This window comes from Dendrobates tinctorius, unplaced genomic scaffold (assembly GCF_039654945.1).
Source record: "Dendrobates tinctorius isolate UK_male_01 unplaced genomic scaffold, ASM3965494v1 ptg000029l, whole genome shotgun sequence".
Taxonomy (NCBI): domain Eukaryota; kingdom Metazoa; phylum Chordata; class Amphibia; order Anura; family Dendrobatidae; genus Dendrobates; species Dendrobates tinctorius.
This window is the reverse complement of record NW_027361697.1, coordinates 21,529,191-21,554,721: the sequence shown is the minus strand read 5'-3', so window position 1 is coordinate 21,554,721 and position 25,531 is coordinate 21,529,191. Positions and strand designations below refer to the sequence as shown.

At 42.2% G+C, this 25,531-nt stretch overlaps 1 protein-coding gene across 7 annotated transcripts in view; it reads right to left on the bottom strand.

The window, feature by feature from the left end:
* Nucleotides 1-11,006: 11,006 nt before the first annotated feature.
* EVI5 (ecotropic viral integration site 5) overlaps nucleotides 11,007-25,531 on the bottom strand; it is a 141,866-nt gene continuing 127,341 nt past the window's right edge. For all 7 annotated transcript variants that reach the window (XM_073571450.1, XM_073571448.1, XM_073571449.1 and 4 more), the window contains one exon: nucleotides 11,007-13,208. In XM_073571450.1, coding sequence (XP_073427551.1) covers nucleotides 12,900-13,208 — 309 coding nt within the window. In that variant the 3' untranslated portion in view covers nucleotides 11,007-12,899. The remainder of the gene's footprint in view (nucleotides 13,209-25,531) is intronic.

Here is a 25,531-nt window from a genome sequence, read left to right as displayed (position 1 = left end):
GTTGAGAAACACGTGATGGTGTCTCCGCAGTGTTGGATGTTGATCTCCATGAGTTCATTCATCCTCATTTTTCACAGTCTTTTACTAGGCATTGCTCCTACCAGCCAGTTTCCTACTCCACACTGATGAGGGGCAATACCCCGAAACAGCTGTCTGTTGATGGATACCATGTTTTGGCATAGGTGGTTTCCTTCATTGGAGACTGCCCTTCCCGTGGTTGTTCCTTCCCGGTAAAAGACCTGGCTGGTCATTGCTTGCGTTGAGAAACATGTGATGGTGTCTCCGCGGCTTCTGTTTTGCATGTTTTGCATATTTCCCATAAGGGATGGGGGCAGTGCTCTAGAATCACTGCGTTGAGAAACATGTGATGGTGTCTCCGCAGTGTTGGATGTTGATCTCCATGAGTTCATTCATCCTCATTTTTCACAGTATTTTACGGTTTTAGACCTGACTTAATGGCTGTTTCAGTCAGCACCATACAAGTGATCGGAGAGGTGGTCATGTGCAAACACTTCCAACTTTATGCACACAGGACTTAAGGTTCTTGAGGTCCATAGGTCGGACCCCTAGTTAGCCTGGCGATTGGTGATAATGTAATTAAGAGCGAAAACCCCTTTAACATCTGCACAATTGATACAAGATTTAGACCCAATGTGATTCTACTGAGTTCAGATCAGCAACCAACACTATAATGATCCAAGCTTAATTCCGTAGAACAATAGAAGGTCTGAGTGTTCAGCCTGTTATAGGGAAGTTCACAATTATTCCATATTAGGCCCAATGGACATCTGATGAGGACAGTCTATATTAAATGTGAAAAATTCATCACAGAAGAGGTTATTATTGGGATGGGACCATTTTCTATGTTTGAGTTGTCCCAATATTTCACAACTAGCAGGAAATAAGCAACATCGCTGGATAAAAGGAAGATGATTAGAGGCATGTGTTAGAACCTTTAATCCAAAAATCTCTCAGAATTAGCACTACTAGTTTGGCAACTTATGGCCCCTATACTCAAGACTATCATCGATGTAAACACTTATGTCCAAAAAAAGTGAGAAAAGGTATTCAAGGAGTGATACCTTTATTGGCTAACCAGAGAAATTATACTGGCTAACACGGTACCACAATATTATTTTGTATTGTACATCGTAGGACTATCATCCAAAGTTGTCAATATTGATGTCAGGGAAGACAAGGATCTGGAATGAACGGTTTCACACTTTCAATCATGTTGTTCTCCAAGAGATGTCTGTGTATTAGTGCATGAGAGAGTTGGGCGAGATAGGTCAGCTGAACAAACAGCTACCCAATATATATGGAGGGGTTATACGCCCCAACTTCAGTTGCATCAACTCCTATTCTAATAAATCAATGATTCACTTTTAAAGGCCATGTCCAGATTATGACCCACTCCTACAACTTCAAGAAGGATTAGTCCATTTGCTATAAGTTTACTTTATTTTTCTTCTACTTTACGTTTTTACTAATTGTATAATACCTGTGCTCAACATATGCTGCTGTCAATTTAATAAAATCGAAGAAAACTATATATAGTGTGACAGTCACTAGATGCTTTCCTCATTGAATGTGTAGTTTACATCAGGAATAGCCAAATGAGTTATAAAAGCAAATAAATTAATGTGCCAATTTTTTTTTCTACTTAAATGCATGTACTTTGGGATAAAAATTAGTTTTTGCAATTTTGTTTCATTATAAATTTTGTGCCGTTTGCCTTCTATAGCTGCTGTTACACTGCTCAAAAAAATAAAAGGGACCACTAAAATACCACATACTAGATATCAATGAATTAAATATTCCAGTTACAAATCTTTATTTGTTACCTAGAGGAATACGTTGAGAAAAATAAATAAAAATCAATATCCTTTTGAGATCTGCATTTGGAATGATACTCAAAATCAAAGTGGAAAATCAAATTACAGGCTGATCCAACTTCAGTGGAAATGCTTCACAAGGAAATTATGGTCAGTAACGTGTGTGGCCTCCATGTGCCTGTAGGACTTCCCTACAAGACCTGGGCACAGGCCCAATGAGGCAAGGGATGTTCTCCTTAGGGATCTTCTCCCAGACTTAGATTAAAGCATCAGTCTGGACAGTCTGTGGTGCAACGTGGCGTTGGTGGATGGAACGAGACTTGATATCCCAGATGTGCGCCATAGGATTCAGGTGCAGGGAATGGACAGGCCAGTCCATAGCATCAATGCCTTTGTCATGCAGGTACTGACACATGAGGCCTAGCATTGTCATGCATCAGAAGGAACCCATGACACCTGCATGTGGTCTCACAATGGATCTAATCCTGGTACCTAATGGCAGTCAGGGTACCTCTGGCTAGCATATGGAGGACTGTGCAGCCCTCCAAAGAAAAGCCTCCCCACACTATTACTGTCCCACTGCCAAACTGGTCCTGCTGGAGGGTGCTGCAGGTAGCAGAACGTTCTCCATGGCGTCAACAGACTGTTCAGTCTGTCACATGTGCTCAGTGGATTCAAACAAAAAAGGAAGCACACTGTAGCGCCATCGCATGCAAACATGAAAAATGAATTGCATTACTGCATTGGAAATATGAAAAATTGAGAAAGCTTAGCGCATAAAATGGCCAATTTATGTGTACCTGAAAGCCACGGTAAGGTGTTTCACGTATTCCAGGACACTAACCTAATGCCAATCCTCACCTAGGTTCCCACACAGATGAAGACTTTAGTCTATGTAAATCCTCTCCTTAGACTGAAATCTATATCTCTGTGGAGGGGAGGTGGCCCTGCTGTGATTAAAAACGTCTGCGGCTACGAGGTGGAGCGCTCAGTCAGAAGGTTAATGAATACAAATTTTCGTGCTCTCATCGGTGAAGAGCACAGGGTGCCAATGTAAAATTTGCCAACCTTGGTGTTTTCTGGCAAATGCTTTTGGACATCAAGCCCTCATGGAGTTGGATTCTGACAGTTTGAACAGACACATGGATGTTAGTGGCCTGCTGGAGGTCATTTTGCAGGGTTCTGTAACAGCTACTCCTTGCACAAAGGAAGAGGTAGCAGTCCTGCTGCTGCTGGGTTGTTGCCCTCCTACAGCCCCCTTCACGTCACCTGGCATGTGCTCCACGCTCTGGACACTGTGCTAACAGACACCCTAATACATGGCTCATGTTTAAGTGGTACATTTACTGCAGTAAAATGGCATCATCAGGCTTTTAATCACCATTGTGATAAAATATAAATAGCTTGATTATTGTATGTTTTATTTAATGGAATACAACTTTAGAACACAAAATAAACTGTAAATATGCAATACACTATGCAGTAAGTGGGAAAACAGTTCAACAAAAGTACTGAATAACATTTGTGCAGTCTATTAAATTTATGAGACATAGTATTGTCTTCATCAGATCCTCCTTCATAGATGACCTCAAACCTGATCTATTTTAAGGCTAGAAAACAACCGCTCTACACCAACTTGTGCTGGTGGCAAAACGGTAACCACATGGGCAACATTCTAAATTTCAGGGTATAAAGAAATTGCCTCATGCATAGTCGGTTTTGACGAACGATTGAACTCTTCTACTTCTTTGAGAGCAAGTGAAAAGTGTTGCTGAAATGTGGTTAGTCTGTTTGCTATGGGAGGAGTGCAATCTTTTTCTCTGTTGCTATTCAGCCACCTGTCCATTCAGCCATTGACGATCATTTAGTGTTATCTGAGGGTTGGCCATATTACAAGGAAGGGTTTCAGCTCAAGCAATTGCTCAATCATTAAATAGGTGCTGCCCCACCGAGTGGCTTGATCCACAATTGCCCCTTTTCCAGCACGTCTCTTCAAGCAGGAAATTTTAGGGGTTCTGAGATGCAGTAACCAATTTCCTCACTTTGCCAGAGTTCCAGCATGTCCCTCTTGCAGACTCTTATTACCAGCTGCAGCGTCAACAACACAGCGCATGTAATGAATATGACAAAGGTTTGAAGGAGCTTCCACAAGATCATCTAATTGTAAAGTATCATTCTGATGTTCTTCTGTAGTAACATGTTTGTTCCTCAGTTACAGGACTGTAGTCTTGCATCTCAAACATACTGAATCTGAAGTTTTCTTTGCTATTCACCATTATTCTCATTCATCAGTTTAATTGTACTTACTATAAGTTTGAAGCATTATCAGTTACAAGAGCCAGAACCTGTTCTTTGAGATCATAATCTTGCAGAACTTTTTCCACTATGGCGTGGAGAAACTGGCTGTTGTGATGAGCTTTAGTGTATTTTACTGCCAGTGTCTTGGTAACAATTTTCTTGTCATCACAGACAAATCGAACGTTGATGGCAAAATAGTTGAGTATGACATGTGCAGGCATCCATTTTAAGAAATATAATGCGTCTCTTGAGAGTCTTTTTAAAATCCTCGATTTGGATAAGGGCTTCTTCAATCACTAATTTTCTAATACTTTCTCTTCCCAGAGAAACCACCAAGTTTGCTGCGGTCCATTTCTCCATTAAGAGCTGTAAAAGCTGGTCACGCAAATAATCATAATGGTACACCGTCAGTCACAAGCTTGATGAGCTGTCTATTAAACATATCTGTGGTCATTGTTACAGTAATGATCACTTACAAAATATCTTGTAACTCAAGTTTGAGATGCTCTTTCCTCTGGTTTCTTGGTGTTACTGTGATCTTTCCAAGTCACAGCTTTGAAAACTTCTGGGTATAAGTGTTGCAAATGTCATTTTAGATTGGAAGCTCTCGTAGGAGAATTTTTATCACGGCGAGTATGCACTGATTGTAAGGTCACAGCCTTTGTTTTAATCTGTCATACTCTGACAAAATATTTATCTTGAGTTAGTGTAAAATGCTTAAATACAGCTGACTTCATAGACATTTTGTAATCAAATTTGCTGTCAAAAAATTGACCTACAAAAAAATAAGGTATATTGTAATTCCTTCAAGAATAAGGAATTATGAATAAAAAAATAAAACACTTTGCATTAATCAATAGTACAGATAGGTTATTAGATAGGTTTGCTCTAAACTTCCAATCTCAGGCATTTCTCAGGGTACAGCTCAGTAAATGTCTCATAGAATCATAGAACCGTAGAGTTGGAAGGGACCTCCTGGGCCATCTGGTCCAACCCCCTGCTCAAAGCAGGATTCGCTAAATCATCCCAGTCAGATGTCTGTCCAGCCTCTGTTTGAAGACTTCCATTGAAGGAGAACTCACCACTTCTCGTGGCAGCCTGTTCCACTCATTGATCACTCTGTCAAAAAGTTTTTTCTAATATCTAATCTGTGTCTCCTCCCATTCAGTTTCATCCCATTGCTTCTAGTCTTTCCTTGTGCAAATGAGAATAAAGTTGATCCTTCTACAATGTGACAGCCCTTTAGATATTTTTAGACAGCTATTAAGTCTCCTCTCAGTCTTCTCTTTTGCAAACTAAACATTCCTAAATCCTGCAACCTTTCCTCATAAGACAGGGTTTGCAGACCGGTCACCATTCTGGTCGCTCTTTTCTGAACTTGCTCCAGTTTGTTGATGTCTTTTTTAAAATGTGGTGCCCAAAACTGGACACAATATTCCAGATGAGGTCTGACCAAAGAGGAGTAGAGGGAAATAATGACTTCACGTGATCTAGACTGTATGCTTCTGTTAATACATCCTAGAATTGCATTTTCCTTTTTTGCTGCTGCATCACACTGTTGACTCATATTCAGTCTGTGATCTATTAGTATACCCAAGTCTTTTTCACATGTGCTGTCACTTAGCCCTATTCCTGCCATTCTATATATGCTTTTTTCATTTTTATTGCCCAGATGTAGTACTTTGCATTTCTCCCTGTTAAAAACCATTCTGTTAGTTGCTGCCCACTTCTCCAGTTTATTTAAATCTTTTTGAATCCTCTCTCTCTCTTCTCTAGTATTAGCTATCCCTCCTAGCTTTGTGTCATCAGCAAATTTAATCAGTTTACCCTCAATTCCTTCATCTAAATCGTTGATAAAGATGTTGAACAATACAGGGCCCAGGACAGAGCCCTGTGGTACCCCACTTGAGACATTCTTCCAACTGGATGTGCAGCCATTTATGACCACTCTTTGGGTCCGATCACTAAGCCAGTTATGAATCCACCTAACAATTGCCTTGTCCATTCCATACTTAGTCATTTTTTCAATAAGGATTGTATGAGAGACTTTGTCAAATGCTTTGCTGAAGTCAAGATATACTATATCTACAGCATTTCCTTGATCCACCCAATCAGTGATACCGTCATAGAAGGAAATTAAGTTAGTCTGACATGACTTATTAGTTACAAACCCATGTTGACTCTGTTTAATCACTTCATTCTTATCCAGGTATTGACATACATGTTGTTTAATAATTTGTTCAAAGATCTTTCCTGGTATAGAAGTCAGACTCACCGGCCTATAGTTGCCTGGGTCCACCTTCTTCCCCTTTTTGAAGATAGGAACAACATTTGCTCTTCTCCAGTCTTCTGGTACTTCTGTTCTCCAAGAATTTTCAAAGATTATGGAGAGGGGTTCAAAAATTTCTTCTGCTATCTCCTTCAGTACTCTGGGGTGTAATTCATCTGGACCTGGAGACTTGAATTCATTTAGGTTAGCTAAGTGTTTCCTCACTATCTTTCTGTTTATAGATATCCTGGATTCTTCTATTCCCTTAATAGGACAATGAATAACAGTTGATGTTACATTTCCTTTCTGAGAGAAAACAGATGCAAAATAGGAATTTAAAAGTTCAGCCTTCTCAACATCCTGTCTTACCATTTCATCATTTTCATCCTGTAAAAATCCTATAGCATCTTTGACTTTTCTTTTACTTTTGACATTTTGTCTCACATCATGATGCTTCACAGTCTATGAACAGGGGATGAGGGAGGGAGCAAGTTTGTGCTGAATCATACCCCAGAAAGAAACAAACCCACCACACCACTTATAACATGAAGAGCATCAGATCAACTAACCCCTTCAACATGAACTCAGAGGAAAAGCAAATTAAAGCATGAACCATACAGAGATAACAGACACTAATTATTTATGCACAGTTTATTGAAAGTTTATATATGCTTTAAGAAGTACTTGCCTTAATCCTGTTTTCCTGTTCACACTAGTGCTTGTAATGAGTGCAGGCCTGCAGGCATTCCTTATCAGTGCCTTTTTACTCTGATCTGTAAAGGAGGAGCTTTACCTCTGAGCATGTGCATAAAGTGCAGCACAGATTCATCTCATCTACGACCCCACAGCCCTACCTCACTACTGAGTATGTATATAAGGTGCAGCACAGATTCATCTCATCTACGACCCCACAGCCCTGCCTCACTACTGAGCATGTGCATAAAGTGCAGCACAGATTCATCTCATCTACGACCCCACAGCCCTGCCTCACTACTGAGCATGAGTAAAATGTGCAGCACAGATTCATCTCATCTACGACCCCACAGCCCTGCCTCACTACTGAGCATGTACATAAAGTGCAGCACAGATTCATCTCATCTACAACTAGAGTTGAGCGACTTTGGTCGGATCGGGTTTCGTGAAACCCGAATGAAACAAAATAAGTTTCAGATGAAACTCGTCCGACTAGAGCAAAACAAAGTCGGAGTTTCGTCCGAAACCCGACCCCAATGCAAGTCAATGGGAAATAAAAGTCGGACGAAACTCCGACTTTGTTTTGCTCTAGTCGGACGAGTTTCATCTGAAACTTATTTTGTTTTATTCGGGTTTCACGAAACCCGATCCGACCAAAGTCGCTCAACTCTATCTACGACCCCACAGCCCTGCCTCACTACTGAGTATGTATATAAAGTGCAGCACAGATTCATATCATCTACGACCCCACAGCCCTGCCTCACTACTGAGAATGTACATAAAGTGCAGCACAGATTCATCTCATCTACGACCCCACAGCCCTGCCTCACTACTGAGAATGTACATAAAGTGCAGCACAGATTCATCTCATCTACGACCCCACAGCCCTGCCTCACTACTGAGCATGTATATAAAGTGCAGCACAGATTCATCTCATCTACGACCCCACAGCCCTGCCTCACTACTGAGTATGTATATAAAGTGCAGCACAGATTCATCTCATCTACGACCCCACAGCCCTGCCTCACTACTGAGAATGTACATAAAGTGCAGCACAGATTCATCTCATCTGTGACCCCACAGCCCTGTCTCTCTACTGAGCACAGGGGTGGATTAAGGGTAGCCAGGGCCCGGGGCAGTTCAGACTCTGTGGGCCCCCCTCGTCACGTGACGGGGGTCACGAATCGTAGAGCCACACTCTACATAGAGAATAATGGGGCCTCCAGCACCGACCTCCACCCGCAGAGCCACACTCTACATAGAGAATGGGGCCTCCAGCACCGACCTCCACCCGCAGAGCCGCACTCCACATAGAGAATAATGGAGCCTCCAGCACCGACCTCCACCTGCAGAGCCCCACTCCACATAGAGAATAATGGAGCCTCCAGCACCGACCTCCACCCGCAGAGCCCCACTCCACATAGAGAATAATGGAGCCTCCAGCACTGACCTCCACCTGCAGAGCCCCACTCCACATAGAGAATAATGGAGCCTCCAGCACCGACCTCCACCCGCAGAGCCGCACTCCACATAGAGAATAATGGGGCCTCCAGCACCGACCTCCACCTGCAGAGCCGCACTCCACATAGAGAATAATGGAGCCTCCAGCACCGACCTCCACCCGCAGAGCCGCACTCCACATAGAGAATAATGGAGCCTCCAGCACCGACCTCCACCCGCAGAGCCCCACTCCACATAGAGAATAATGGAGCCTCCAGCACCGACCTCCACCCGCAGAGCCCCACTCCACATAGAGAATAATGGAGCCTCCAGCACCGACCTCCACCCGCAGAGTCGCACTCCACATAGAGAATAATGGAGCCTCCAGCACCGACCTCCACCCGCACTCCACATACATGGCTGCTCTCAGTGCTCTGCGCACAGGACCTGTGATGAGGTCACAGGAGGGGAGGAGACAGGGGTCACATGATCGGGGGCCCTGACACCTTACCTCCTGTGAGCTCATCACAAGCCTTTGCACGCTACCAGCAGCATCAGCGTTCACGCTACTTGTAGATGCTGCTGGTAGCAGAGCACATAATGCCGCCCCCACGGTCACTCACTTTTAGGTGGGGAGAAGATGGAGTGCCATTGCAGCAGCCAGCAGGAATGTGGTGGGGGCCCCCTTAGAAGCTCTTGTGGTGGGGGCCCCGGGGCTGAAGCCCCGCCTGCCCTGCCTATAATCCGGCCCTGCGCGGATTATAATGGGGCAATTTACTGGCCTGGGCTGTGGGCCCCTTAACCCCACTGGGCCCGGGGCAACTGCCCAAATTGACCTCATTATAATCCGCCACTGACTGAGCATGTACATAAAGTGCAGCACAGATTCATCTCATGTACGACCCCACAGCCCTGCCTCACTACTGAGCATGTACATAAAGTGCAGCACAGATTCATCTCATGTACGACCCCACAGCCCTGCCTCACTACTGAGCATGTACATAAAGTGCAGCACAGATTCATCTCAACTAAATGCTGAGATCCTCAGATCAGGAATAGAACAGACATTTATAACACATTTAATTACTACCAAATTCTTATTAAAAAAATATTCAGCACATCCTGCATTTAAATACTGTAACCAATTTATTACATATTTTCAGAGTCAGTCCATTTTATATCAACTGAGACTCCACAGCCCTGCTTGACACCGCTTGCATTGATGTGCCATCCTGGATGAGCTGCACTAACTGAGCAACTTCTCCCTCATACTACTGTACCTTTAGGGGTGAGAGCAATGACAAAATGCAAAAGCTACCAACAGCCAAAAAGGAGAACAGAGAAATGGCTAGTGGTCACCCTCTGCAGAACCACTCCTTTATAGGGGGTTGTCTTCCTAATTGCTCATTATAATGGATGTCTGTTCCATTTGCACAACAGCAGGAAAAATTGATTCACAATCAGTGTTGATTCATAACTGGACAGGTTGATTTCACAGAAGTGTGATTAACTAGGAGTTACATTGTGTTATTTAAGTGTTTTTATTTTTTTGAGCAGTGTATATTGCTGGCTGCAAATTGAGTTAACTGAAAATCTATTGATCATCCCATTCTGATGTTTGGAGAGTTAGTAACCCTTATCTGTTTTTTTTCCCCCCGAGCGCCTCTTAGCCGATTTATCACCACAAAGTTTAATGTGCAGTGAAACAAGGAGCCTGTAAAAAAACAAACAAAAAAAAAAAACAAAGAAAAAAACAAAAAAAAACAAAAAAACAGTGCAACATTTTTAAAGAAACCCAACTGGAAGAATATTTCTTAGCACCAAATATATTAAAAAATATAAATTAAAAAAAAAGTAGACCTTTCTAATTAGGAGATTGGTGATCAGTTGCTTCCACATTGAACGGCTGTTATCTTGTATATTCCATATACTTTTGCTGCCATATTTGCAAGTGTCCTAGAAAAAAAAAAAAGTCCTAGATTTTTTTTTTTTTTAGAATGAATCTGTCAGGAATTTTATTGCCAAGTAATCCGAGAGCTGCACGGTGTAGAGGCAAGGACCCAGTTTCCAGTGATGTGCCACTTAGCTTACCGGGTGCAGCAGTTGTGATACAATCTCAGATTTCCCTGCTGCAGATTTAGCTGAGCTCTGAACACTGAGCCCTGTATAACCCCGCCCACATCACCGATTGACAGCTTTGCTTACATTGTGCATAGGCAGAAGCTGAAAATCAGTGGTGGGGGCGTGGTAACGCAGAGCAAACTGACTAGTAGGCATCGGGCACCTAGTCCTGTAGTGAATTTCCTGCTGATAAATTACGGATTTGATTGAAACTGCAAAAACCGCAAAGTGGCATCACTAGAATCAGGGTCTCTACCCCTACATCACGCTGCTCTCAGATTATATAGTAAAACCTGCTTTCGGATTAACTTTAAGTGACAGCAGTTAGTTTATATAGACCAAGCACAGACTTAAATCATGAAAAAAATTTATTTTAGTTACATATACATATATATAATGTTAAAAGATTTCCATCAATAGTGTTCTCAAGCATCTGTTAAGTGATGACATTTCGAATGTGGAATGCAATGTATGGTTCTGGCGCTATTTCATAAAGATCTGATTAGTGTTCTTTTGCATGATCAGTAAACAATTGTATTTACAAAGAAACGTCCATTTTTTCCCCCCACTTATGGTACAGGATCAGTTATAATTCAACATTTACATTCTAGGTATAAAAGGATGATGTGCGTTGTGCACCTTCGGCATGAAATATGTATATTTATGTACAAAATATCTCACAAGTTACATTAATTGACCTGTTAATAACATTGAAACACAACATAAAAAGGCTTTAAAAAAAAAAAAAGAAAAATATATATAAATCACTGACATTTGGTCTCATTTTGCAGCTTTAAGACATTTTTAGGCTACTGCACAGTGATCTTTTGAGGCATTCCCATAAAATAACCTGCGACAGATTGGATAACTGTAGCAGTAAAGACTAAAAAATAAAATCTCAGTGTCCTCGAGGATATGAGAAACACTGGAGGAGATGGGAGTTGGTCAAAATATTGGAATGGCGAACTGGGAACAGATCGGCTTAATATTATGGCTGTCTGGTGTCACTGACGAGCGCTATTTGCTTTAAAGGGAATGAAGATGACGCGCAGTACCAAACACCGCCCATCAACAAGGGTGGCGCTGTTTCTGGGAAAAAAACACTTTATTTAATACTGGACAATCACTAACTTGGCCAAGTTCATGTATGCAGTTTTGGAAATGAGCATCCGTTTGCTGATCTCTACTTGCAGACATCGTCCCGACATACGAGTGAGGACAATGTACAGGCCCATCCTCAGCCATGAACCCCAAGATCTGTCCCTACCCCTTACCCGTTCACTATACCGTACTTCCATTTCATTTGTGGAGTGTTATACGCGCCTCAATGCAAGACTTGATTTAGTGTCTCGTGATAAGTTAGAGAAAAATTAATACTAAAAGATCAGATATAACGCCCAAAGCACCGTTTTGTAACTTCAGCCCCCAAGGTGGTCACGGAACAGACCAAACCCGACCCAAACTGTACATTTTGGTGGGACCAGTTGAGCATATATGATGTTCTGCCAATGAGAAAAGGGATTAGACATGTTCAATTTCAACATGCCTGATCATTTGGTTCTTAGAGATTCACAGCCTACAAAAGGACGTTTTGAAACTGCTTACACCCCACTACTATTCAGAGAACATGAACGGAGTCTGTAAAATGCGTGGGGAGCAGCAGCGCTTGTGAGCGGGCACCAACCTTCGCAGACAAACTGAATGTCTGGTCTTATGGGTAATATCTAATATTTGTTATCTAGCAGTCATCAGCCTTTCATACATTGACAAGCTGGTGGGTTTCATCACCAAATGATGAGCGATATGTCAACCATAAATATGTCCACACATTAACAAAACAGACATTTTGTTCAAGAGATGTAGGTAAAATATTGCACGTTTTTCTTTTATACAGGTGAAAGAAAGGAAAGAACGACCAGAGGCATCCCCATAAGTGGTCTCCATCAGGTGTGTATGAGAAGCAACACCGGCTATGATTGAGGAGCAGAAACATTCAGAGCAGTCACATTTTATGATAATACTGTTATAGCAAACGTGTCCATTGAGCGTCTGTCTAGCGTATGGCAATGATGAACTTTTGGCAAAAGGCAAGTGAAGGCAACTGGAAGTTCTATACATGCTGGGTCAGTCAGGTCTGATTGTAGGATGATCCGCGTACTGTAACAATTCATTGTCATGACTGTCTAGTTGATAAAAAAAAAAAGTCACAGTGATGCTCACACCGTAGTGGAGTAAGACTCTGTTCACACCGTAGTGGAGTAAGACTCTGTTCTTTTTCCAATTTGCTTTGGGACCACACCATTAGAATCAGTAATGATGGCTAGTTCTTCTGGATCGCTATCACTGCTGTCCAAATCACAAGGGAGCAAAACCAACTTTTTGTGGTTTTTGGCCAGGCCATAATGAACACCCTCCGTCTGTAGAGAGCTGGTGGCAAAGTCTTCATCAGAGGAATGGAAGGACACGTCATCCCCAATTATATGATTGACAATATGGATCCCATCAAAAGTGTGTTGGCCTTGGAGGCCCCTGTGGCCTTTTTGACACTGGATCTGTTAAAACAAAATACATTTTTATATATTAAAAATACATATACACATACATATCTATATATTATACACATATTAAACACTACAATATATATATATATATATATATATATATATATATATATAAAAATTATATGTACAGTGGGTATGGAAAGTATTCAGACCCCTTTAAATTTTTCACTGTTTCATTGGAGCCATTTGGTAAATTCAAAAAACGTTCATTTTTTTCTTCAGTAAATGTACACTCTGCACCCCATCTTAACTGAAAAAAACAAACAAAATGTAGAAATTTTTGCAAAATTATTAAAAAAGAAAAACTGAAATATCACATGGCCATAAATACCATATTTTTCGGACTATAAGACGCACCGGACCATAAGATGCACCCTAAATTTTTAGAAGGAAAATAGGGAAGAAAATAATGTGTCAAATGGGGGTCCGTCTTACAGTCTGAATTCAGCTTACCAGGGAAGGGATCCGGCACAGGTGGAGGAGTGGTCACAGGGGTCGTTCGATGTTCCAGGCTGGTGCGGTGGCCTCTAGGAAATCCCATCCCAAGCTGGTGCGGTGGTGGCTCTTTGCTGGGGCAGGGGCACTGTGCTGGGGTGCTGTGCTGGGACGCTATGCTGCTGTGCTGGGGAAGGGGTGCTGTGGTGAAGTGCTGGGGTACTGTGCTGGGGCGCTGCGGTCCTGTGCTGCAGTACTGTGCTGGGGAAGGTGTTCTGTGGTGCTGGGGTACTGTGCTGGGGAAGGGGTGCTGCGGTACTGTACTGCGGAAGGGGTGCTGTGGTGGGGCGCTGCAGTGCTGGGGAAAGGAGTGCTGCGGTCCTGTGGTACTGTGCTGGAGCGCTGTGCTCCGATGCAGAGGCAGCGGCTCCGGTGGCATTTTCTCAAAGACCGGAGGCTGCCACGTTGCAGTGGCCTTCGGGAACATGGACGCCGGTACGGGGATGGCGCATGCTCCGATTCAGATCTCGTTCCGAGATCTCGTTGCCGAGATTTGAATCTCATCTACCGAGATCTCGGGACGAGATCTGTACCAGAGCATGCGCCGTCCCTGGACCGGCGGCCATCTTCCTGACGTCCATGTTCCCAGAGGCCACCGCAACATGGCAGCCTCTGGTCTTTGAGAAAATGCCGCCGGAGCTGCTGCCTCTGCACCGGAGCACAGCGCCCCTGCACCGCAGCACAGTCCGCCACCACCTTACCACAGAGCCCCACCCCACCAGCCACAGAAAGTGAGTATATTGCGACCATAAGACGCACCCTCCACTTTACCCAAAAATTTTGGGGGAAAAAAGTGCGTCTTATGGTCCGAAAAATACGGTATTCAGACCCTTTGCTCAGACACTCATTTAAGTCACATGCTGTCGATTTCATTGTGATCCTCCTTGAGATGGTTCTACTCCTTCATTGGAGACCAGCTGTGTAATTAAACTGATAGGACTTGATTTGTAAAGGCGCACACCTGTCTATATAAGACCTCACAGCGCATGTCAGGCCAAATGAGAATCATGAGGTCAAAGGAACTGGCCAAGGAGCTCAGACAGAATTGTGGCAGGGCACACATCTGGCCAAGGTTACAAAAGAATTCTAGGTTTTTAAGAGCACAGTGGCCTCCATAATTCTTTAATTGCGAGAAGTTTGGGACCACCAGAAGTCTTCCTAGACCTGGCCATCCAGCCAAACTGAGCAATCGTGGAAGAAAAGCCTTGTGAGAGAACCCCAAAATCACTGTGGCTGAGCTCCATAGATGCAGTAGGGAGATGGGAGAAAGTTCCATAAAGTCCACTATCACTGCAGCCCTCCACCAGTCGGGCCTTTGTGGCAGAATGGCCTAACAGAAGCCTATTTTCAGTGCCAGACATATGAAAGCCCGCACAGTTTGCTAAAAAAAAAAAAAAAAAAAAAAAAAAACACACACAAGAAGGACTCCCAGACTATGAGAAATAATATTCTCTGGTCTGATGAGCTGAAGATAGAACTTTTTGGTGATAATTCTAAGCGGTATGTGTGGAGAAAACCAGGCACTGCTCATCACCTGCCCAATACAATCCCAACAGTGTAACATGGTGGTGGCAGCATCATGCTATGGGGGTGTTTTTCAGCTGCAGGGACAGGACACCTGGTTGCAATTGATGGAAACATGAATGCGGCCAAGTACAGAGATATCCTAGATGAAAACCTCTTCCAGAGTACTCTGGACATCAGACTTGGCCGAAGGTTCACCTTCCAACAAGACAATGACCCTAAGCACACAGCTAAAATAACAAAGGCAAGGATTCAGAACAAATTTGACCACTCTTGACTGGCCCAGCCAGAGCCCTGAGCCCAATTGAGCATCTCTGGAGAGACCTGAAAATGGCTGTCCACCAACATTCACCATCCAACCTGACGGAACTGGAGAGGATCTGCAAGGAAGAATGGCAGAGGATCCCCAAATCCAGGTGTGAAAAACTTGCTTTTCTTTCTTAATAAATTTGCAAACATTTCTACATTTTTGGGGTTTTTTTCCAGTCAAGATGGGGTGCAGAGTGTACATTAATGAGAAAAAAAAAACAACTTTTTTTGAATTTACCAAATGGCTGCAGTGAAAGTGAAAAATTTAAAGGGGTCTGATTGAAAAATAATAATAAATATACACACATATACAGTATATATACACACACACACATACAGCTGTAAAGGCTACATGATATGACAACGGCGTGCGCGCACCCACACTTCACAGGACATGCACACTCGGCAAACGTTTGCAAATATAAGTGCTCCGATTTTATCAGTTTTGGGTAAAGGTGAACTTTGGTTCATACTTGTTGAGGCTCCAACTTCACACTCCTGCCATGCACGGAGACATTTGGTAGCATTCCCAGGCACACGCCAGCACACACCATGGGCAGATGTAAGAGATGCAGAGCGTCACAAATTGTGCAGCACAACGGGGGCATTACATAGTGAGAACCAAAAAGTATGTATGACTGCAGCAAGCTGGCCATGGGAAAAGCCCAGTCCCACACGTGGCAGGCTTCAACCTTACCTGGAGCTGCTGACTGTTCCTTGGAGTCAGGCATGTGTGGAAACAGGCGACGTTAAAAACATTGTGCACATTTTTTTTTTTTTTACAATTTAACAATCAATAGAAAACTAAACAAATTACAAACAAAATTATAACATGCAATGAAATGGTTATATACGAGGTGTCTTAGGGACAGGAAAGAAAAAAAAAAAAAAATAAATAAATTCAGTTTGTAGTCAACCCTACAACATGCCATAAGTGCTCTAATTAAAACAGCGTGAATGCGATTTATTTCATGAAGCCTAGTTATGTCAATATATACAGATCAGTATGGATCGCCAGTCAGAAAATGCGTGTTTTTCGTGCAATCAAAGCACAAAAACCGCAAGCAGGGGCCAAGACACCAATCAATTCACAGGCTGCTCCTGAATGACTGCAGCCACTGGAAAGTCTGCACAACCAAAACCCCATGCAAAAAAAATATAAAGAATAGACTATACCAGGGTTCCCCAACTCCAGTCCTCAAGGCCCACCAACAGGTCGTCAGGATTTCCTTATTATTGCCCAGGTGATAATTGCATCACCTGTACTATACAAGGGAAATCCTGAAAACATGACCTGTTGGTGGGCCTTGAGGACTGGAGTTGGGGAACCTTGGACTATACTATGGAGTAAGGGGCACTAGACTAATTTTAATAAAATAAAATAAAAGTTCAATTTAAAAAATAGAAAAAAGCCAACAGAATAAACATGGTACAGGAGGTCTCCATTATGATGGGTGCGTTAATCCATGACAATGTTGGCCTGCAGACCTCGAGTATTTATGGGACTGTGCTCTCCACCAGACAGATAAATGACTATCGCGGTGAAGCGCGGGTGCAACCATAACTCCAGCCAAATTCAGCCCCGTCCTCGGGATCAGGCATTTTGTGGACAGGTAATATTTTGCTTTTGTGTAAAAGACCCCTTCACCATTTCTCAGAACTCATCAGTTCAGCAAGCTGTGAAAACAAAGACCAGATCTATTCTTGTCATCTCCACATTAGCTATGGATGATCGCCTAAGATCCTGCTGTTAGTAAAGCCAAGACCAAACAGAGCATTTCAACAGTACAAAATCTCTTTTATTGATTCATATAAAAGTTAAAAAGACTTTCATGTTTACAGAAAAAGTGCAAGAAAAGAAGAACACACAGCTCCCATTAATAAAAAAAATCTTTCGCCCTGCTTCTTCGGGCTTCCTCTTCTTCACGCCCCCCGAAGAAGCAGGGCGAAACGTGCGCGTCGCGGCAGAAGGACACGGCTCCCAGGAGACATAATTGAACGCTGCTAGGATCCAGGTAATGGCCTCTCCAACTCCAGCATGAATTAGGTTATGAAGACATTTATTATCTAGATCAGTGTGGGCAGCAACCTTTATTATGATGTGGCTTATTTAACCCCTTTCTAGGATAAGAAGGATTACTATTGTGAGCTGTTAGAAACTTTTGGTTGCTGTGTGCCTACCTAGTAACCATTGTGTTTGGCATTTTTTGGAGCATGTTACAATGATGACAGCAGAAACATTTTTTTACCAAAATCTGCCAGCACTTATTTGCTGATTTAGTCAGCTTGTTGTCATACCGTTCATGGTGGTGTATTATGGGGGTCCAATACCATGCGGCAAAGATTTTTTATTAATGGGAGCAGTGTGTTCTTTTCTTGCACTTTTTCTGAAAACATGAAAGTCTTTTTAACTTTTATATGAATCAATAAAAGATTTTGTACTATTGAAATGCTCTGTTTGGTCTTGGCTTTACTAACAGCAGGATCTTCGGTGATCATTACTGGTAATTGGAGCTTATTATTATGTTACGGTTGGCAATTTTGGGATTGACATTAGCTATGGAGTAGTAAAGTGCACTAGTGGGGGATTTACAGAAGGAACTATACTTCACAGGTATACAGTCATGGCCAAAAGTTTAGAGAATGACACAAATATTATATTCTCACATGATCTGCTGGCCTCTGGTTTTTATGTGTGTTTGTCAGATGTTTTTAATCACATACAGAAATATAATTGCAATCATATTATGAGTAACAAAAGGTTATATTGACAGTTAGAATGAGTTAATGCAGCAAGTCAATATTTGCAGTGTTGACCCTTCTTCTTCAGGACCTCAGCAATTCTCCCTGGCATGCTCTCAATCAACTTCTGAATCAAATCCTGACTGATAGCAGTCCATTCTTGCAAAATCAATGCTTTTATTTTGTCTGAATTTGAAGGTTTTTGTTTGTCCACCCGTCTCTTGATGATTGACCACAAGTTCTCAAAGGGATTAAGATCTGGGGAGTTTCCAGGCCATGGTCCCAAAATCTCTATGTTTTGTTCCCTGAGCCATTTAGTTATCACCTTTGCTTTATGGCAAGGTGCTCCATCATGTTGAAAAAGGCATTGTTGATCGCCAAACTGCTCTTGGACGGTTGGGAGAAGTTGCTCTTGGAGGACATTCTGGTACCATTCTTTATTCATGGCTGTGTTTTTAGGCAAGACTGAGAGAGAGCCCATTCCCTTGGCTGAGAAGAAACCCCACACATGAATGGTTTCAGGATGCTTGACAGTTGGCATGAGACAAGACTGGTGGTAGCGCTCACCTGGTCTCCGAATAAGCCGTTTTCCAGATGTCCCAAACAATCGAAAAGGGGATTCATCAGAGAAAATGACTTTACCCCAGTCCTCAGCAGTCCACTCCCTGTACCTCTTGCAGAATATCAGTCTGTCCATGATGTTTTTTCTGGAGAGAAGTGGCTTCTTTGCTGCCCTCCTTGAGACCAGGCCTTGCTCCAAGACTCTCCGCCTCACAGTGCGTGCAGATGCACTCACACCTGCCTGCTGCCATTCCTGAGCAAGCTCTGCACTGCTGGTAGCCCGATCCCGCAGCTGAAACACTTTTAAGAGACGGTCCTGGCGCTTGCTGGTCTTTCTTGGGCGCCCTGGAGCCTTTTTGGCAACAAGGGAACCTCTCTCCTTGAAGTTCTTGATGATGCGATAGATTGTTGACTGAGGTGCAATCTTTCTAGCTGCGATACTCTTCCCTGTTAGGCCATTTTTGTGCAGTGCAATGATGACTGCACGTGTTTCTTTAGAGATAACCATGGTTAACAGAAGAGAAACAATGATGCCAAGCACCAGCCTCCTTTTAAAGTGTCCAGTGGTGTTATTCTTACTTAATCATGACAGATTGATCTCCAGCCCTGTCCTCATCAACACCCACACCTGTGTTAATGGAGCAATCACAAACGATGTTAGCTGGTCCTTTTAAGGCAGGGCTGCAATGATGCTGAAATGTGTTTTGGGGGATAAAGTTAATTTTCTAGGCAAATATTGACTTTGCAAGTAATTGCTGTTAAGCTGATCACTCTTTATAACATTTTGGAGTATATGCAAATTGCCATTAGAAAAAATGAAGCAGTAGACTTTGTAAAAATTAATATTTGTGTCATTCTCTAAACTTTTGGCCATGACTGTACAAGAACCCAAAAATTGACCATTTAGGAAACGCTCCGATCTTTACTTGAACGTTTTAAGAAGAGCAGAGATAAGTCGCAAGAAAATGGAATATTTCATTTTTATTTTTGAATCTGTAACTCTTTATATTTCCTTTAATTTTGGGTACAATAATCAAAATTATAAAGCCCTAACAAACAGCTAAACTTCATTGGAGAAAAAAAAAAAAAAAAAAAAAAAGGGTCACAACTCGTCCGAAGCGTTTCACAACTATAAAATGAGAAAATTTGCTTGCTCTGATTAACAGAAAAAGGGGACTCGAATAAGGCACAATTGTGATTCTCAAATGCATTTTTGGGGTCAGTGGCTTTGTTTTTTTACCAAATGCAGCATTCTCTAGGAAAGTACAGGAGTGAAAAATGCATCAAACTAAGGATATCTGAACAACGAAAAAAATAATAAAAATAATGAAGGAAGTCTAAAAGGTATATTAACAATACAAAAGCAGATAATGTGAATATACCTTTAATTTAGCCACTCTGGTGCCATCCAATGAAGTAACATAGTTTTGAAGGCTGAAGGAAGACCTTATGTCCATCTAGTTCAGCCTATTTTTAGTGCAGTTTTGCATGGTTGATCCTGGGGAAGGCAAAAAACCCACAGAGTAGAAGCCAATTTTCTCCACAGGGAAAAAAATTCCTTCCCCTAAGCTGGGTCAACCATCTACCTATAATATTCTTTTAGTCGTAACCTTCTATACTGTTACTCACAAGAAAAGCATCCATTCCTTTCTTAAATTCATTCAGTGAGTTGGCCATCACCACTTCCTCAGGAAGAGAATTCCAGAGCCTCACTGCTCTTACCGTGAAGAACCCCTCTTCTATGCTGGTTAGTTAAAAAATAAATTGCTATCCATAAGATAGGAAATGCTGAGCACTGGGTGCTACACTGCTGGTACTCCCAGTGATCCAAAGATCAAGTCTCAAACCCCAAGAATGGGGCAGCAATCCCAAAGACAATTGAGTGGAGGCCAAGAATAAGCACCTCCATCAATCTATCCAGAACGGTTCTCTTAGCTCCAAAGCTTCTTTCTTGGAATTAGTGGGGGTTGCAGCAGTCAGAACCCCGGTGATCAGCAAGTTCTACTCTAGCCTTTGGACCCGGCTCAAGACAAAAGGTGAATTCTTGAGACTGACATGCTTTGAGGTCTTAATTAATGCATGAAATAGAAGTCGCTTGTAAGCTCACCATTTTTTTTTTCTAATCAGGCTTTTTTTTGGGCTAGGAGATAAGGGCTATTCCCCAAATAAGTTAAATGGAAAATTCACATGCATGTACAATTTTGTGATCGAGAAGCTGTGTGTCACTTATCTGGGAGTTTGATACTAGGGGGTGTAATCAGTTCTATATTGGTGCAGCATGTAATGAGGGTCTACACTGGTAACAAGATGTAAAGCGTCACATTCCTGTGGTCTGCAGGATACATGTGTGCTGCATGCCTATCTTGTAATCTCTTGGGCCACTCCTGTAATCTAGGTAGAGCAGGCAGATCTTGCAACATCCAACAGGAAACAGGCAGAAGCTAAGCAACCGCCGAGAACCATAAAAGCAGGACCACACGAAGGCTGATAAATCATTGGATTTCAATGGTTTGATGAGTGCAGGAAAAAGGGTGAAACAAGAGATTTATTATGGTTTAGAACATAGAATGTTGTGTAGAAGTCCAAGGATGAGAACAGTCTGGAGCAGTGGTTTCCAACCTGTTGCAAGACTAACTACTAAGCAACGTCTGAAGAGCCATAGGAATGAAGACCGCTAGTTTACAAAATTATACTAAAGTATATAGATTTTTGTCCATAGAATTATGAAATGAGTTTTCGGTACTGCAGGGAAATAAGTACTGAACACATCACCAATTTTCTAAGTAAATACATTTCTAAAGAAGCTAATAACATGAAATTCTCACCAGATGTCAGTAATAGCCCATCCAATAAACAGAGGCAAAAGAAAACAAACCATGATGTCGATAAATTAAGTTGTGTGTAATAAGAAATAACACCAGTAAAAAGAATTGACCACGCTTCATGATACCTCCTGAATGGAGAAACTAGTCACATGCATTGCCCAGGCGTGATTTTGGCCTATTCTTTTACACACACACACACACACACACTCTTTAAATTCTGAAGGTCCCGTGGGGTCCTTCTGTGATTGCTGAGCTTTAGTTCCTTCCATAAATTTTCTATTGGATTCAGGTCACGTGATTGGCTTGGCCATTCTAGCAGCTTTATTTTCTGTGGAACCAATTGAGCGTTTCCTTGGCTGTGTGTTTGGGATCATTGCCTTGCTGAAATGTCCACCCTCATTTCATCTTCATCGTCCTGGTAGATGGCAGCTGATTTTTATCAAGAATGTCTCTGTACATTTGTCCATTCATCCTTCCTTCAATTATATGAAGTTTGGCAGTGCCGTATGCTGAAACACAGCCTCACACCATGAAGTATCCACCTCCAAACTTCACTGTTGGTATGGTGTTTTTGGGGTGATACACAGTGTCTTTAGGCCTACACACATGATGTGTATTAGGACTTCCAAAGAGTTCAATTTTGGTCTCATTTGCCCAGAATTTATTCTCCTAGTATTTGAGACTTGTCTAAAAACAAAAAAAAAAAAAAAAAAGAGACAAACCCACACCCCCAAAAATTGTAGAATTATGATCAATTCGAGTGCTGGAGTTAACAGAACTTAGTACAAGGAACATTAATTAGTGCAGATTGTGCAAAGAAAAAAATGGGTAAAATTAGTCTTTAAATGCAACTTAATGTCCTTAAATCTCTTTAGATCCACTTCAAATGTTTTATTAAACAGATTTATGTGTGTATATAAATCTATCACCATAGCAGCTAACGGCAAGTATGACTGGAGAACAGCGCCACTTAGTGGACACTGGAGTTAGCAGTAAGGCTATGTGTCACATTTTGCAGGGAACCGCACACTTTTATATTCTTTGGGTTTTAGGGGGGTTAATTGTGATACATTAAAAATTACAAGTTCAGATGTGTTTTTCTACACTTCATTTATAATGCACATTACTCTTAGTGACAGGCAGTGTATGGCCGGCCATGGGAAATTCCCTCCCTCGTAACCTTTTCACAGTATTCAGAATAGCATTTCCTCAACAGTGGTCAAAGCTGAATTATGGTTGAGTTTATTGCTGCAAAACGCTCAGTTCTCAAAGTATTTGCAAAATTCAGCAAGACCAGGTGCTGCACCGCTTCTTTCATCGAGTATAAGGTGTAATGTGCAAGCACAGAAGAGCGCGTAACGGAATATTCACACCTCTGATGTCCCAGAATCATAGGAGAGCAGGGGAAGAGTCGGTCAGTGGAACATATCTGGTTGTGTACAGTGACCCATGGATACACTGTAACTAAAGGCACCAGATGCTTCCGTCTTTCCTTATGAACTATACCATTACACACACTTACACTTTGGGTTTTTAGTCTTTGTGCATCAGAATTCAGCCAATAAGACAGGGGAAAAATGGTCAAAACCGGCCCTTCAGCCAACATTTGTATCAGGGGGTGTCCCATCAATGTAATTCCCCTGCAGTGGTTACAGCTAGCCAAACTTTGCTACTGGTGCTGCCAGAGGTCTGGAGACCTGGACCCGCAGCAATCAGCAGATCATGATGGTCTTGATAATAAAAGGTGTGGAGATGACCTCTAACATCGCAGGTGGTTTGGGGGAAGTGATTGGTGTCTGTTCACCACGTGCAGTCTGACGAGTAGGGAAATAATGGGAGAATGGTTTTAGGTCTCTGCTGTTCTTTCAGAATGGTGATCCGGTCATAAAGTCATGGTAAGAACTGCTGAAGAAGCAGTTCCCTAATATTTTTAATCTACAGAGCAGGCACACTTACGTCTCTGCCACAGCTGCCTTTTTCCTTCTGAACTGAGCTATCCCCCGTAATGAAAGCAGATCTCGCTTAACTTCAGGTAACGGCAGATTTTGGGTTCACTGCCGAGTGGTAAAACAAAAAAGCTGTTACTCCATTTGTATAATATTGCTCTCTTGATAATATATCACTAGTCCAGTAATAGTTTCCTAGATGTGTACTGGTAGAGGACATCTAAATGCTCATATCCACGGTCCCATCAAGCCTAACGTGGACGGCCATCTCCACCGTGGACAAGGGAGGCACTTTAAGCAAAGTTTAATGTTTGCCAAGGTACTAATGCCCGGGGATCCATTGCAAGCCTCTGTATAATTCATGGCCTGAAGCTTATATTGCAGGGTTTGGCACAGAGGAGGAGATCTTATTACCACTTGCATAAGCTTCTAGCAAACCTGTCCATTTCGAAATAACTTTCATCAATGGATTAATGAACGAAAACCTGATCAAGTGGTTCAGCGCAGCCCAAAAGTATCCAATTCGTTTTCTACTGAACGGTTAGAGACCCAACATGAGAAGTTCTTCAGCCCTCTATAAAAAACTAAATAAATATATCCAGATCATCACAGAGACTGTCTGCGAGATCAAATATGGCAGATCCTCTTGTAAAGGAACCAATTCATATTGGGTGAAGGTTGGCCATGTGGTGAAAGAGACCAAAAACAAGCAATGCTGAAAGATATCTATAACCCAAGATGTTCCTTTATGGCACATTGCAGAAACATCATGGTGTGAGGCGAGTGTCTACGGTGATGTTGACAGATTCATTTCTCCACTGACGATCAGTCTGGTTGCAGCGCTCTTCAAAAAGGAACATGGAACTGGAAGTCCAAAGTGAGAAGATCATCGCCTACTCAGGATAACCCTCATCAGCGAGTGAGCATGCGCCTCCAAGCAAAAGATATTTGGAGCAGATACTTTGTAAATGATAATCATAAGATCAATATTAACATTTGTAATTTTTGCTGCTTTATGAGGCATCACAGCGAATGCACCACGTGCAGATCCCTCAGGACCATGGCCGGTAACATTCCTCAAGATCTGAAGCTTTAGGCCTTGGCAAGTTCTAGATATCGGCTCAACTCATCAATTGCAGTTTTTACGAAGGTCACTTTTCTTCTTAGACTTGCAATTTTGATGACTTGCGTGTGCCACATTTGAGCCCAAAATGGTTTGTTTTTTTGCTTCTGGGACTTTTTAGTGCAGAAAAAAAAAATTACTTTAAAATGTTACAAAAATAGCAATTTTTAAACTGACTTATATAAAATCACTCTAGAGGGGACTGCACGAGATGCGTCAGAACTTACAACTTTTTTCAAAAAGTTGCATTTCATAAAATCATTACAATACTGCCGGAAAAAAACAAAAAAGTTTTTTAAAAAAAACCCCTAAAACCACTAATGAAATTTTTTGAGGGAAAAAAAGGTGCAAACTGTTTCATGAATTTGTCACGAATCACAAAGTCACTAATTGAAATGAAAGACATTCAAGTCAAAATACAACTGGAAAAGCAGTGATGGGTCAGGACCATTAACTGTTATATGGACTGAAGTCTACCCATATAAAGTCAGTGTACCGGTGGCACTGACAACCACCAATCAGCTACTCGTCTGTTGATCGGTCATTTACGACCCCAATTACTAGTGATGAGCGACCGTACTTGGATATCGTGCTATCAGAGTCTCTCAAGTAACATGCCGAGTCCCTGTGACTGCATGTCTCATGGCTGTTAGACAGCTGCAACACATGCGCGGATTGCCTGTTACCGTATGTGTTGTGCTTGTCTGATAACCGCGAGACATGCAGTCACAGGGACTCAACATATTACTCAAGCACGCCCGAGATACTCCGATAACACCACAGCATGCA